The 15,407-nt window shown below is 46.4% G+C and overlaps 5 protein-coding genes across 5 annotated transcripts; 4 read left to right on the top strand and 1 right to left on the bottom strand.

The window, feature by feature from the left end:
- Positions 1 to 1,352: 1,352 nt before the first annotated feature.
- CTRU02_203216 (dienelactone hydrolase family protein) lies at positions 1,353 to 2,093 on the top strand (the record flags this gene model as incomplete). The annotated part of the gene is made up of 1 exon (XM_036727296.1): positions 1,353 to 2,093. The coding sequence occupies one exon, from the start codon at positions 1,353 to 1,355 to the stop codon at positions 2,091 to 2,093; it is 741 nt and encodes a 246-aa protein (XP_036581090.1).
- A 1,233-nt stretch (positions 2,094 to 3,326) lies between these two features.
- CTRU02_203215 (subtilisin-like protease) lies at positions 3,327 to 5,871 on the top strand (the record flags this gene model as incomplete). The annotated part of the gene is made up of 2 exons (XM_036727295.1): positions 3,327 to 4,063; positions 4,194 to 5,871. 2 exons carry the CDS (start codon positions 3,327 to 3,329, stop codon positions 5,869 to 5,871), a joined length of 2,415 nt encoding a protein of 804 aa, XP_036581089.1.
- Positions 5,872 to 6,274: 403 nt separating this feature from the next.
- Positions 6,275 to 6,595, bottom strand: CTRU02_203214 (uncharacterized protein; the record flags this gene model as incomplete). Its single annotated transcript, XM_036727294.1, has 1 exon — positions 6,275 to 6,595. The coding sequence occupies one exon, from the start codon at positions 6,593 to 6,595 to the stop codon at positions 6,275 to 6,277; it is 321 nt and encodes a 106-aa protein (XP_036581088.1).
- Positions 6,596 to 10,256: 3,661 nt separating this feature from the next.
- Positions 10,257 to 12,276, top strand: CTRU02_203213 (major facilitator superfamily transporter; the record flags this gene model as incomplete). The annotated part of the gene is made up of 6 exons (XM_036727293.1): positions 10,257 to 10,650; positions 10,699 to 11,715; positions 11,767 to 11,845; positions 11,906 to 11,970; positions 12,026 to 12,153; positions 12,205 to 12,276. The coding sequence occupies 6 exons, from the start codon at positions 10,257 to 10,259 to the stop codon at positions 12,274 to 12,276; spliced, it is 1,755 nt and encodes a 584-aa protein (XP_036581087.1).
- A 1,683-nt stretch (positions 12,277 to 13,959) lies between these two features.
- CTRU02_203212 (uncharacterized protein) lies at positions 13,960 to 15,241 on the top strand (the record flags this gene model as incomplete). The annotated part of the gene is made up of 2 exons (XM_036727292.1): positions 13,960 to 14,815; positions 14,907 to 15,241. 2 exons carry the CDS (start codon positions 13,960 to 13,962, stop codon positions 15,239 to 15,241), a joined length of 1,191 nt encoding a protein of 396 aa, XP_036581086.1.
- Positions 15,242 to 15,407: the final 166 nt, after the last annotated feature.

Genomic DNA, 15,407 nt, shown 5'->3' with positions numbered 1-15,407 from the left:
AATGTGATTAGCATTATGCAGCTTAGGACAGTTGGCGATGAAGTTGGGGAAGACTTAGCTGACCATCCTAGTGACGCAGCCCTTAAGGATATTATTAAGTCCCACCTTCAAGTGCTTGTCCACAGTGTTGGGTCTGACATCAGTAATCTCAGCCATGAAGCTGGTGTACTCTTGGTCATGTTTGGTAAAAGCTCAACCTGTTCTGGCCGATCTTAACCAAAGCGGGGCATCACGAAGGGCTAGGCATCGTATTCCAATTTTTACGAAGGAAGATCCCACCATCTGCCATCGGGCTACAGATACATGTTACCAGAGGTTATGGTCAATCAGCAATCGATAGCCTGAGCTTCTTTCATGTCCCATACCTATTTCTCACTAACTTTGGATGAATACAGACCGGCTTTGTTGTTCGTAATTCAACTGTCACCCAGTGGCAGTTAATAGCATATGCCGAAACGCCCAGCAAATTAGAAACTTCAATGGCGTGTATGACATGAAGAACGCGATAGCATCGGATGAAAACAAATCCATCAGGGAAAAGAATAACTCATCAATCTCTTGAAAAACCCATCCAAGTCTTAATCTTCGGTCATGTTTCAGTTTCCCAATGGGAATGCCGCTCACATCAATATGTACGCCATGAATATTCCAAGAGAAATGAGTGACCATCTATGTTGAGGTTGCAAGTCCGTTTCATAGATTATGTTTCACATGATTTAGAGATGGATGATAGACAGAGTAATCAATCATGGCCAATTCAGTGATTCTAAAGTCCTATTTACTGTTTACTACAATGATATAGAGGCACTAGTAGAAGCCCAACAAACCGTACCTCAAGTTTAGCCAGTATCCGATAATGCCGACGTGCTCACCCAATTCTGAGGCGGCACCCTTACCGACTAAAGATCAGATAATTTTCTGAGAAGGGAGTGATTGTTTCGCTTTTATTTTCTGCAGCGGCGTAAATTCATTCAGACCCATGTCCAGAGAGTGGCTGCTTATGTACATTGTAACTAGGCCATATCCAGAACAGATCTTACCGAATCTGCGCTCTGCCTTTAGTCACCCTTGTACCATTGTGGTCTTCCAACCGTCTGTGATAGGCTCATCACCTAACGTCAGCTTGCAGATGCATGATTTGATTGGGATATATTCTCATCATGCCAGTGATACCGGGAATATAGCGACTCTTAGCGGACTTAAGGCCGAGAAGGACTATATCCGCGATGACATGAAGCTTGAGAAAGTGCGGGGTCAAGTAAATATAATAGCTTCCCTGTGTTCAAATGGATCAAAATAATTTTTAGCTTGTTTTTTTCTTTTTTTGCCTTTGACCCTCTCTACTCGTAAAAATGGCTGTTTCTTCTTGTTGCTTGAAAGCCTTTGAGTGGGATGGCAACCCAACAGGTCACGTCACCAAACTTAACAGTATAAATGTGTATGTTACGGGTAATAACCCCAACGTGGCGATCCTGTATATACATGACCTCCTAGGCTGGACATTTTCGAATGCTCGCCTTCTCGCCGACCATTACGCCCGCGAGGCAAACGCGACGGTGTACGTTCCTGACTTCTTCGGCGGCGAGACTCTGCCATTTGAACCACTGCTCAATGGCCGCTTCCATGAAATTGATCTAGAAGGGTTCATTGGCCGAAACTCACGCACCATCCGGGAACCTGAAATATTCGAATTTGCGCGTGCTCTCCGAACAAGACACGAAAAGGTTGGGGCCGTGGGGTTTTGCTACGGCGGCTGGGCCGTGTTTCGGCTCGGGGCAGAGGAGCACCAGCCTCCGCTGGTTGACTGCATAACGGCTGCACACCCAAGCTTATTGACCGAAAACGATATCGACAAAGTTGCCGTCCCTATCCAAATTTTGGCACCGGAATTTGATCCTGTTTTTACAACTGAACTCAAATTGCACTGCTTTAGGGTAGCCACTAGTAAGACGGTTCCGTTTGAGTATCAGCATTTTCCAGGGGTTGAGCATGCTTGCTTAGTCCGGGGTGACCCTGGAAAAAAAGGGGAGAGAGAGGCTATGGCTCGTGGCAAGTCTTGTACAGTAAACTGGATCAATCAACTGCTTCATTGAAATTCCAGGTACTGAAGGGAAAGGTTAAGGTTCGAAAGGTATTGCGCTCAGCCATTGGTGGAAAGCAGCACTTTACAAAATCTTAATTTTGTCCGTATCTGCACGAGGTTGCTTTAAGGGAAATTGCTACAGCAAATGTAAAACCTTTGACAAGAAGCTAGAGATGGTAGTGTGATGTGTGCCATATGTATTTATCAGCATTCTGAGTCAAGATTTTCGATCTAACGACACTGCACTTCGCACAACAGACTTTAAGACTTTGTTCCCGCTCTTTTACAATACACTACCCCTCCTGTGCTCAGACTTCTCATGTGATTCAGTAGTAGGCAGAAACTGAACAGTCGCTTTCGATAAATTCATCAATTCTATCCAGAGGCTTCTCACATTACGTGCCAAATTCAAGAATGTGAAATGTAGCTTTCCACAGTATTGCTATGAACTTTAACCATAACCCTCCGCATACCAGATTAGTCATACGAATCTGGGAAGTAGCTTGGAGCTCCTTTTTTTTCTTTCTTGGTGATAGGAAAGCTACCAAGCAATAGGCATAGACAAAAGGCATGATTGGGGCGGAAATGCTCAGATTTCGTAGCTAAAAAAAGTCCACTCAAAGTCTCTTAAACAGATGCATTAGATTAGCCGGGTTCATCCAAAATAACCTGCCGGCTGTCGTTCAATTATACATTGGACTTGATAAACCAAATGTTATGACTTCGTGGTTGATGCTACTTCTCGCATACCTTAAAGACATGTGCAGATTTGATGCATTGCTTCGAATGAAATTGGCTTGCCGTAAACTCGTGTTCGAAAATTTTTAAATTAGCACGAAAGATAACGAGGTGCCATCCCATCCCATCCGGCACATAATTTAAAAACCCTCCGCATAGAAATAGGGCAGTTCGTTATTTTTGGGTTTTGACTAAGAACCTGCTCATTTTACTGGGACCGACACTAACAAAGTTTCGCATACAACAAGTCCTTGCTATGTAACAATCACTGCTGTTTTTCCACCACCCAATCCTCCCAGACAGCGGGATTTTCGGACGCCCGGCACTTCGTGCCATGGCGTGCCGAGGAACTACACAGTTGTGTGATGTGACAAGAGATGCGACGAGGCCTCTTCGAAATTCATGACTATATCTTTGGCCGCTGTTCGCATTCAAATGGGATGTGAAATGTGTCTGGAATCTTCATCTTAGTCTTTGGAGAAAGAATCTGAATCATCGAAACGATATGGCAACCTTGTTGTGGATCTATATTCTAGGCTTGCTGGCATGCTTTGCTGAAGGAGCTAGGCCAGGGCCACCCAAGAGGACATACATCGTTCGGTTGCGAAAGCCGCTCGTTGGGACTCCTGCGGCGCTACAGGCTCGTAGACCTCAATCACCAGGCGATGCAGCTACGAATCCGATTGAATCTCTCCCAATCGACACTTCGTCAATTATCTATAATTACACCAGCTCTACGACCGGATTTTCCGCTCAATTGACCGATGCTGAGGTCGCTGCCTTACAAAGCAATCCTGACGTCGTCGCTATCTCGACGGATACGGTCTTCCGACTCCACACCAGTCGCACACCTCAGTTCCTTGGCTTGGTCTCAAACGATGAACTGCTTGGTGGCCAATCATCTCCCAACGTACAACGCGATACCTTCGCAAACAGTGACTATGTCTCTAGCGTCGAGTCTAACATTGTGGTCGGTGTCTTCGATACTGGTGCATGGCCGGAGCTGCCAAGTTACAGCGACGTGGGAATGGGCCCCATTCCGAGCCATTGGAAGGGTAAATGCGAAGAGGGTGAAGAATGGACGTCCAAGAACTGCAACAAGAAGCTCATCGGCGCCAGATACTACTATCAGGGTTTTCTGGCAAGTCTGAACGAGACCGAGCAAACTTTCAACTGGACAGGCCTATACAGATCTGCAAGAGATTCCGAGGGACATGGCACTCACACGTCCACCACCATTGCGTAAGTTTTCTCACTGCCATGGCTCCTCAATCCAAAGTTTATTATTACAAGAGTCGGGTTGGGTGTCCCTTAGCCTGATGCCAGTGTACAAATCGGAACGCTCTTATGTGCTGACTCTGTCTTGGAATAGTGGTGCTCATGTTGCGAATGCAAGCCTCTATGGACAGGCATCCGGCACAGCGCGGGGAATGGCCACTGGTGCACGCTTGGCAATCTACAAGGTCTGCTGGAGAGATGGCTGCTTCAACTCGGATATTCTCAAAGCCTTGGATGACGCGATTGAGGATGGTGTCAACATCACATCATTCTCTTTGGGAGGTGACCCTGATTATATGTATCCGGAAGATTGGTCGGTGGGTGGAAGCTTTGCCGCTATGGAGAGAGGCATTTTGGTTTCTGCATCAGCCGGCAACAGCGGACCTGGTCCATACACTGTGAGCAACATCGCACCATGGGTCATGACTGTGGCAGCCAGCACTCTCGATCGCGACTTTCCCGCAGTTGCTATTCTTGGAAACGGTCAGAACTACACTGGCACTTCGATTTATGCCGAGAGTAGCGTAGGGTTCAAGTCTCTGCCCACAGGAAGGTCTCCCCTGATTTGGGCTGGAGACGCTTCTTTGGGAAACATCACAGCCGCGAACCTCTGCCTCAACGGTAGCCTTGCAGCAGACAAAGTTGCTGGAAAGATCATCGTCTGCGAAAGAGGAGAGAATGGCCGAGTTGAAAAAGGAGGCGTTTTGAAAGACCTTGGAGCGCGAGGCATGGTACTGACCAACGACAAAGCCAACGGAGGCTCACTTATATCCGATGCACATGTGCTGCCTGCTGTTCACATCTCCTATGAAGATGGCGTTAAAGTTGCGGCATATGCCAAATCCGGCAATGCAACGGCCACCATGGACTTCGAAGGCACCCGATACGGAGTCCCCGCCCCGGGAATGGCTGGTTTTAGCTCAAGGGGACCTAACAGCCCGGACCCGAAGATTTTGAAACCTGACATCACCGGTCCAGGGGTGTCAATTTTGGCTGGCTGGACGCAGGACGAGGCTCCCTCTGGCCTTGCGGGCGATGTCTCAAGATCCAACTTCAACATCATTTCCGGAACATCCATGTCTTGCCCTCACCTAAGTGGCATTGCTGCCTTCATCATGGCCCGACGACCAAGCTGGAGTATCGCTGCGATTAAATCGGCCATCATGACCACGGCATATACCACCCTCAAGGGTAGTAGATCCAGTATTATCGACGAAGCCGGTGGTGATGCGACGCCATTCGCGTACGGAAATGGTCACGTAGACCCCATTGCCGCTCTCAACCCTGGCCTCGTTTACGACATCACGACGGAGGACTACATTGCATACGCCTGCGCCTACAACTCATCTGATTCATACATCTCTTCCCTCACAAGGAGCAACACTACGAACTGCGACACATCTAAGAAGTACAGCCAGTACGACCTCAACTATCCTTCTTTCTCAGCATTCTACGACACGACCAATACCAATGGTACTCTTGAGACTCAATTTCGCCGTACCGTTACCAGTGTCAACGGCGCTGGGACTTACAAGGCCCAATTCACACTCACCAATCCCAGTCTGGTTTCTGTGACAGTGGAGCCCAGCGAGCTGACCTTCGGAGCGACGGGTGAGAAACAAAGCTACGTATTGACAGCCAAACTGCTGTCGAATACAACAGCTGAGGACATAATGGAGACGGGTAGCTTAGTGTGGTCAGACGGTTCTCATACTGTCCACAGTTCGCTAGCATTTTTGTGGACAACTGATGGGGCTCCCGTATATTCATAAAGTGAGACAGACCGCGAGCTAGACATTAGACAGGTGAAGGTTCAATCTGCGAAGATCGATCGGCTTCATGCTCGAACTGGATGGAGCTCTTTGGGGTATGAGAATGCCTTTCAGCTTGGGCGCTAAGACGCGAACGACTTCTAATGCATCTAGATTTTTGATGAAATTCTGTAACCTACCTGACGTGATGTACTTATGTTGAATTGAACTGGTTCAATAACGTAAAAGGGCGGCAACTGACTGTCATGTGGTTAGGGAAAAGTTAGGTCACAACGGGTGCTGCTTCGCCGCAGTTGGATTTCTCCAGTAATCTATCCACTGGCGATCTTCGTATTCACATCCATGTCTTCTTGTAAGGCCAATTTACAGAATCCATCATTTTCAGCATTACTTGTTATGGTAATTAAACAGGAGACCCTTCTTTGCATCGAGCACGACTTGTACCACAGTCACTTGCCGCACCATATGAACAGCATCCTCCGCTAGAGTTACACTCAAACGCATGCGTTCGAACGCGCTTCGTCTTGATAGCATACGTCCCGGCTCCTACTACGCAGTTTCCACAATACACCCCTTGAGACAGACCACTCACACATTGACAACCGTTGTAAGTGCAGGCGCGTTCTGAGAGTTCTGCAGGGAGGGCCTCCCGAATTTGGACTGAAGACCCGCAAGCCACGGCAACGAGTGCGGAGAAGACAAGTACAATAGTTTTAGTCTGCATAGTGATATGTATAAGTGATTGTGTCTACAACCCCGTAAGCATGTGAAAGTGAGACTTGAAGCACGAAAAAAAAATGACCAAAACACATACTCTACTTTTCGTTTGTTGCTGGTTTTAGAGGATAACATATACTAAATGCTGCGGTCGTAGGCGAAGAAGATGCTAGGACCTGGCCATGGAGGGGAAGCCACTTTATAGGTCAGGAGTTCGTCACTTTAGTGTTGGTTGCCGATCGGAAGAATACAATAGTGGTGGTGGATACATCGCAGGGACTATATGCCCGTCTGACATCGTCAAATGTGACACTACAAGTTGAAGGAACCGATGATTAGCCTATTTAGGAAGTTAATTAGTGCAAACAGTCACTAGTTTAATACACCTTACCTGTTCTATGCACACAAAACATATGATCGATGATATTCCCCCAATAAAATCAAGTGCCATTGTGATTGTATTCATATTTCTCATTTGTTCCCAGGCACTGGTTGCGTAGGCCGGTTGAAAATTACTTAAGACGAAGGTATGGCACTAGGAGGCTCACGTGGCTCATGCGGGCATCGCTCTGGAGCTGAATGCTAACTACTACAACCGTCGGAAGTCCGGCTGCTGGCGGCTTGGCCTGGCGTATATAAGCGACTTCAACCGCCTATGTGAGGGGCGATTTGGGAGAGGCATATTTCTTCTCCCGACTTCAATACTTTCTTCCCCGGCTTTTAGATCCATGTACAATAACACTGTCGCCACACTTGCGAAAAGTCACTTTTCCTACGCCCTATGGGTATCCCTGGGATAATAACACTGATATTTCGATGAATGGCTTGCTTTTCTCCTCACGATACTTACCAACCTAACGGGCTTAATTTCTCCCTCTTCCTGCTTCAACTAAGACGTCCAAATGTTGTTGAATTGTCTTGTATAATACAGCAAATATATCTTTGTAACTTGCACGAGATGTCTCTGAGAACTGAATCTGATTCTCCATGTTAAATCGCACAACGTGGTTTCTGACTTAACTTGGATGGTAAAACTTGTCCCCAGGCCACATTTCGCACCTTCACACAGTTATGGTATCAGAATAAGATAGTCTAAACCTCTCAACTGTGACAGTAAGCATTCCATTGATACGGTATGCATGCCTAGAACGTGGGATCTCGTCCCAATCCATGAACACGACACGATTATGGTGCAAAAGCTTATAAACCAATTGGTGAGATTTCTTGAGATTTTAAAAAGAAGAGTGTTGATTTATCAAGTACCATAACAGCGACTTCCTGTTGGCTGTTTCGTCGTGCGAGCTGTATAGCTGGTCACACAGTCTTTTAGGTTTTTGCATTAACATCGGTCGAGAGGCTCTAAGCTGTGTCAGATTCTTAGCACAATGTAGGATCTATCAGACCAGCGTAGTGGGGGAAGTATTGAATGAACGAAGAAAACAAGACAATCAAGCAGAGGACGGGATCTTACAGATCAAATATCGAATGTCTGGCATTCTCGTTATTAACATTGAGTTTGACTATTGAATATAAAAGAAGCGTTTATGACAAGAATGAAGATGAAATACACATGGGTACAAATCCCTACATGCTTAGGGTTGTCCATTAAGAGTGTGGCTAAGACCAAACTGAGCAACGCGGATGTCGCAATTACTGGTATCATGTTCTTTATTCCTTATGAGATGCGGGTCATATATGTTCAGAGTAGCACTGACTCTTTACAACCCCCTTCGGAACTGGAAGCAAAGGGGATCAAAGACCTAGACAGTTGGAGGCAATATTAGAACCATTTTGGTCAACTTTAAATAGATATAATTTTAATCCCTTAATATCCTGATCTTAGAAGCTTTAGTCTCACTATGCGATCCTGTAGGTAGTCATTTACACGAGTATATTGTGTGATTACCTTATTGCTGGTCCGGCCTGCCAGCTAACCAACACTCCCATGATAATTATCAGGACCAAAATGTGCATGCTTAGAGGTAGATACTGATTGCGAGTCTCTCCAATGGTAGCATGGACTCTGTGGAAGGCATATACCTGTGTGAACGTCTTGCCACTGACTGTGTGCTGAAATCCGTAAGTTTTGGTGGCTACCAATGTTGCGCCACCAAATGGAATGAATCGTGAATGTTAATCGACATTCTTCTACTTTTATCACAAGCTGTCCTCAAGTCACCCCGTTATCCCAGTGTCGCACAAATTACAGACGACCCACCAGTTAGTCTAAGTCTCTTTCGTATCGCAGAGTGTCCATCCTGGTGGAAGAGAATTCAAATGAATGATTTTTGGTGATCATGTTGATCTCCAGGCGGGAAGCATAATGGAATAGGATTGTCCAATAATTTGAAACTCAAAAATTTGAAATAACAGACACATCTTTTTCAAGCACACAAAGCCGTTCACGGGGTACTTGGCGTCGATTCAGGCAGCATCACACATGCTGCAGATTCACCGCACGGGTCTTCAATGAGGGAGAAAACGAGGGATTTAGTCGAATGTAAGTCTACACAAAAGCAACTATCTGTTGGAGAGGCACTAACCTCAATACAACGAAACTATGGATATCTGCGGTGATGCATTTATCCACATCAGGGATTTTGTGTTCCAAATTGTCGTTCATAAGCACCGTCACGATTGCATATGTTTAATCAAGTACAAACAGCCAATGAATACTTGTGCTCATTAAAACGAAGGAAAGCCAGGGGCAGAATCTCTGGCTTCGGCTCTCGTAAAGCCGAGAAGGAAAAACTAGCAAACGGAGCCATCAATGTACAGGAGTCATACCAGCCCAGACCCGGTACCCTAGAGTCGGATGAACGGGGCGCACCGGAATCTGACACTTCGGGTTATGCGATCCAACCAAATACCTTCGTCGAAAGACAACGAAGTCTTATGATAACGACGAGATTGAACCCTAGAATGTAGGATTTCAATGAGGCTTATTATTATTCCCTTTTTTTCGTAATTTTGAAGGCCGATTGCGGGATTGACGAGCAGTAACACACACTATGATTGCCTTGCTTATCGTTTTCAGGAAGGTTGCCAAGATGCTATACCAAGAATACCAAGCAACCGCCTAGCACCACTTCTAGGCTTGTCGCTGCGAGATAACTATCAATTCGATCACGTCTTTCTCTTGGTGGATCGCATCATCGTCTTAGCTTTTCTTCAGTCCGGTGTTTCTATCGATCTTTCAAGCACGTTTCTCATCCTTGGCTGATTGTTATGCGAGCGCGACAACGTTGCACCGCCACAGCCAAGAACATAAGCTCATCATAATGGATGGCGACATTAACCTAGGTCACTTATTTCGCCAGAAGACGCGCAGACATGGCATTGGCAATCATTACGAAGCGTCAATCTGTCACGATCGAGGCCATCTTGGCTGAGCTGTAACCTATCAATGGCTGTTATCGCTGTCTCATTGTTACATGAGAGTAAAACCTGCGCAGAAGTAGACTACCTACGTTTGTGAGCCCTGGTGGCTGGGCATGCATGCGACAGGCCGAAATTTTGAATTTTTTCAAGGGTTGAAAATTAAAGACTCTTCCATTTTTGCAGACATGGTCAAAAGAAAATGCAGTTTTTAAGTAGGACAAGTCCTCGCACACTCAAGTCGTTGTAATCTGCGCCAACATCGCCAAACCCTCGGCCAACTCTTCAAGATGTCGGAAAAGAAGGGAGATGGACGTTCACCGTCCCCACCATCAGATCTTGAAACTAAAACCGAAACCAAAGTTATCACAGGACTTGAACAAAATGATGAAGAGATCGAGAGAGAAAGGAACCGCATCCTCCGCGAGCAGGAGGAGCTTCGCAAGCAAGATGCTCCGATCATCCCAATCATGTCTTTTTTCAAGAAAAGAAGTGGCTATGATGAGAACGCAATAGCTACCCAGCCGTCAGTCTATGATCAGCCATCAACCGCCAAATTCTTCCAGCCGCATCCGCGGTATGAAAACCTCCACCGCTTCGAGCCATCCTTCCGCTGGACTTGGGGTGAAGAGCTTCGGCTGATCAACAAGCTGGATTGGAAAATAACCCTCTTTGCGTGCCTTGGTAAGCCATGAACTCCTGGTATTATCACAATGTCTAACTCATCCGCAGCTTTCTTCGCTCTCGACCTCCCCCGTGGAAACTTGAGTCAAGCGAACTCAGCATCCTTTCTTGAGAGTCTAGGAATGGACACGAACGATTACAATTTGGGAAATACTGTCTTTCAAATATCTTTTCTGTGCGCTGAACTGCCATCACAGATGGTTAGCAAGAAACTTGGCCCCGATCGGTGGATCCCGTTCATTATGTGTTCGTGGAGTCTCGTATCAGGATGTCAGTTTTGGCTCAGCGGCAGAACCTCGTTCCTAGTCTGTCGTGCATTGCTTGGGGTTCTTCAGGGAGGCTTCATCCCTGATATGGTACTGTACCTCACATACTTCTTCAAGTCAACGGAGCTTCCCTTTCGACTGGCCATGTTTTGGACCGTTCGGCGAATCACCGACATTGTCGCGCCTCTTTTGGCTCTAGGAGTTCTACGTATGCATGGCATCAACGGATATGAAGGCTGGCGATGGCTGTTTCTGATCGAGGGTATCCTGACGACCTCAATCAGTATTTGGGCATGGTTTATGATGGCCCCATCTCCGACACAAACTCGTGCGCCCTGGAGAAAAGAAGGCTGGTTCAATGAACATGAAGAGAAGATTCTCGTCAACCGAATCCTGCGCGACGACCCCTCCAAGGGCGATATGCACAACCGTCAAGCCATCACGCCCAAATTGCTTCTCAAATCATTAGCCGACTGGGAACTTTGGCCGATTTATATCTTCGGGTTGATTTGGGAGATTCCGGCTGGCCCCCCTGACCAGTACCTCACCCTGACACTGAAAAACCTGGGATTCGACACGAACGACACCAATTTGTTAAGCATACCGCCTCAGTTTCTCGGTGCTATCTGCATGTTGATTATGACATATCTTTCCGAAATTTGGGACTCCAGAGCGCTGTTTGGTGCCTTCACTCAGCTCTGGTATCTGCCCAATCTGATTGCCATGGCAGTTCTCCCGGCAGACAGTAGTCCCTGGGTACAGTACGCAGTTGTTACAGTTCTATTATCCTATCCGTCTCGTAAGTATCACACCTCTGAGACGTAGGTATTCAACTAAGGTGTAATTCTAGCGCATGCCATGCATGTCTCTTGGGCTTCTCGAAACTCACACACTGTCCGTACAAGAGCTGTATCCGCGGCTTTGTATAAGTATGTTCTCGCTGTTGTCCCCAAAGCTTCGGCATCACAGAGGCTAACAGAACTTGATAGCATGATGGTACAACTTGCCCGTGTCATCTATTCCAACATTTACAGAGAAGATGATAGACCCGAGTGTACGTATATGCAGATTACTATGAATTCAGGTATTAGCTGACTTCAAAAACGCAGATCGTCGTGGTAATCGAGTTTTGGTTGGGATATGTTGTATGAACATCTGCATCTACCTTCTCGCAAAATTATTCTACATGTGGTGCAATAAAAAGAGAGAGAAGGAATGGAGTTCGATGACAGAAGAGGTATGTGAGGAACACATATATATTTGTTAACTCCACTAACATGTCGTGCAGGAGCGCAATCATTACTTGGAAACAACCAAGGATCAAGGCAGCAGCAGGAAAGATGTCCGCTTCAAGCATTAGTCTTGGGCCTACCCCCTTTTTCTCACCGTTTTCATTCATAGCAGACGATAGCTGGGCAAACACTGTGTGCGATAGTAAATCTGTGCCTGCTGTAGTGCTTCTTAACTTTGTTATATCGCAAGTTATATCTCAAAATACACGAGGCTCAGCCACAGACTCGCCTCCTAATCAAAATTCTTTATTTTGCGGTACGTCAACGTATGGGCTATCGATACACTTATTTGACTGTAGCAGGTTTAGCTACATCTCAGGGTAGAGGCTTGTCCATGCTGAGAATCCTAGCGAAGGCTACGTCTTATAAGTGCACCGTCTCCTTTCAACTATGTGACAACTCCTTGTATCCCGTGCTTCATGCATCTGCTGATGTCCGTCTGGTCTGCCAAGGCCTACTGGATGACTCCTGTGCCCTTATACGAAGCGGTTGCTTAGCTTGTGAGACCATCCCCTCCCTCTAATCAGATATTAGCATCCTGACCCCTGCCCTGTTTCAACAACTACCTTGATTGTGGAAACTTAGTAATGCTAGTCTGTACCTAATTCCAATGGAAAACAGAAATTAATAAAATAATAAACGAAAAAGTAAGACGATACCCTCTTTCTAAATCAAGTCACTCTTTTACAATGCTATGTGCCTAGTTCGTCACACTTACTAAAAGTGGAATTTTATAATAGTTATTGAAAGAGTCATTATGACTAGTTGGTAGTAAGTCTTGTTTTAGTAAATTTGAAAGTGTAGGACTAAGCTGAGTTAAGGTGGAAGCAGCTTCTCGCCTTCGCAGGCAGAGACGTTGACCCTTCCTAATGGATGAAAAGACACTATTTTTAAGGAGTGGGATAATATCTATCTCTAGGCAAGGCTTTTCTCTTTTCTTATTACCTTATGATGCCTCTCGTAATTCCGTGCCTACTTTGTATCTGGTTTCTATCACACCCCTATCCTAGCATTCTTTTTTATACTGGTATATCTTTCTTTCTTTAACTGCTATACATGCGTGTACTTATTACGACCGGTGCTGTTATTTACTGTATGGGTAGTTGTATATTGCAGAACGGGGGGTAATAACAACAGATCTGTCATTACCGAAGCTTCTGCTTTGTGTTATAGCTGGTTGCCCTAGCATGTTTGTAACAGTATCGCCACCATGTACCAGTACAAAAAAGTCAGCGCCAGTCGTGTGCATCGGTAAACCAACAGCCAGAGACTAGTCAGCCGGGACCCCCGTCGCGATGGAGGGCCCTGCTGTTTCTTTTTGACGCTCATGCTTGAACAACTTTGTTTGCTCCATAGGTCTTGACGAATAAACTGGAATACATCCACTTGTTTTTAAGTTACCCTCTCACCGCGTCGCGCGGCAAGCGCGGAAACTGAGCGATACAAGCCTGCTATTTCATCTGCCAATCACCCAAACTCCACGGAGCCGGAGTCTTCACGCACCGAAAGTACAAACAAGTTCCACACAAAGCTCGAGAAATCAATTGAAGCTGTCAATTGCCGAGAATACTAAGATTGGGATTTACTTCAAGAGAGCCTAGCGGGACGGTGACTAGACGGGAACAAAGATTGTCACATGCATCAGTAAATTTATAAATAGGGCGTTTTAGTAGCTTCCAACAATAATGGACTCATCAAATAATTACATTCGTCGGCCGCTCGATAGCTTTCCCCTTCGCAGTCAGCTAGCCATGCGGGCCTTCTTGATCTCACTCTTCGTTGCCGAAGTAGTTTTGTCTGCCTACCTGCCGCAGGCTTTCAATAATTCAATCTTTAAGTCACCCGAATACACGACTTCCCAGGGTGGTGCTGCATCGTGCATCAGTGGTCGAGTCGATCTGTCTGTATCCTTCGAGTCACAACAGTGGACGTTCGACATTCCTGAAAACCAACTCCAGCTAACCGACTGGGTTTTTACATATACAACCCTTGGGACTGCTGCATTCTCATCTAATGGAACACGGCGCATCAACAAATCATATGAGATATGGGTTCAATATTGTATCCCCAAGCCAGCCGGCCTCGCCATATTCAACGCGAGCTCTCTGCAAATCCTGACGCATGGGGGCTCCCTGGATCACTCCTACTGGGATTTTGCTCAAGGCTACAGCTACGTGGACGCTGCAGCAGCTCAGGGTATGGCAACCTTGAACTACGACCGACTTGGCATCGGCCATTCTGAACACCCAGATCCACTCTTCGAGGTCCAAGGTGACGCCGCCACATCTGTGTTACACAGTCTTATCACGCTTGCTCGGAACGGCGCGTTTGGGCATACGTTTGCCAAAGTTATTGGTGTTGGCCATTCATATGGGAGCAAAATTACTGAGTCCATCGTCTCGAACTACCCTAAAGACTTTGACGCCGTTCTTCTCACAGGCTATGCTTACAGAAATGCGGTGGGAGCCGGCAACCCTATTGCATCTGGTTACGAAGTTGCCCAGTCCGACAGGCGCTTTACACACTTGCCGCATGGCTACGTGGCTACACGATATCCGGAAGGTATTCACCTTCTTTTCTTCAAGTATCCCAACTTTGATCAAGCGAGTATGTCACTTCAAACCTGCCCAGGCACGGACCCTCCGCACCGATGAGAACACTTACCTGACCAATCGGTGCCTCACCGCCCCCGTCTTAGTTTTCACGGCGTCTTTAGCATCTCTACAGACTACTACTCTAGGCGAGATGCTTATTCCTAATGAAGAAGCTCTCGTTGGGAACATAACATCGCTTCAGGCATACTCGGGATCTGTTATGATCTTGGTTGGGAACAAGGACTACTCTGTCTGTGGGTTCTCTTGCGATGGGGATGATAACCCGGCCGCATCAACCCTTCGGGATATCTTCCCTAGTGTAAATCCGAGCCATAGCAAGATCTGGATAGTGCCTGATATTGGCCATAATACTAGTTTACACTCGAACGCCGCCGAGGTATTCGGGGGTATGCTTTCTTGGGTTCGGAAGTTGAATTGATTTCATCTTTAGTTAGGTGAAAGGGTGAGGAACAGGTGTAGAGAATACAGCAGGTTGCACCAATCCGAACCCAGAAAGACAGGCCAATCATGGGCAATTCTGGGCCAGTCGACATTTTAGACACGTCAAGTAACAAAGAATCGTAAAAGTCTGGGGAATTTGGTAG

This window comes from Colletotrichum truncatum (assembly GCF_014235925.2).
Source record: "Colletotrichum truncatum strain CMES1059 chromosome Unknown Contig_0002, whole genome shotgun sequence".
Classification (NCBI taxonomy): domain Eukaryota; kingdom Fungi; phylum Ascomycota; class Sordariomycetes; order Glomerellales; family Glomerellaceae; genus Colletotrichum; species Colletotrichum truncatum.
Note: the sequence above shows the minus strand (reverse complement) of the source record. Positions and strands in the feature narration are given on the sequence as shown.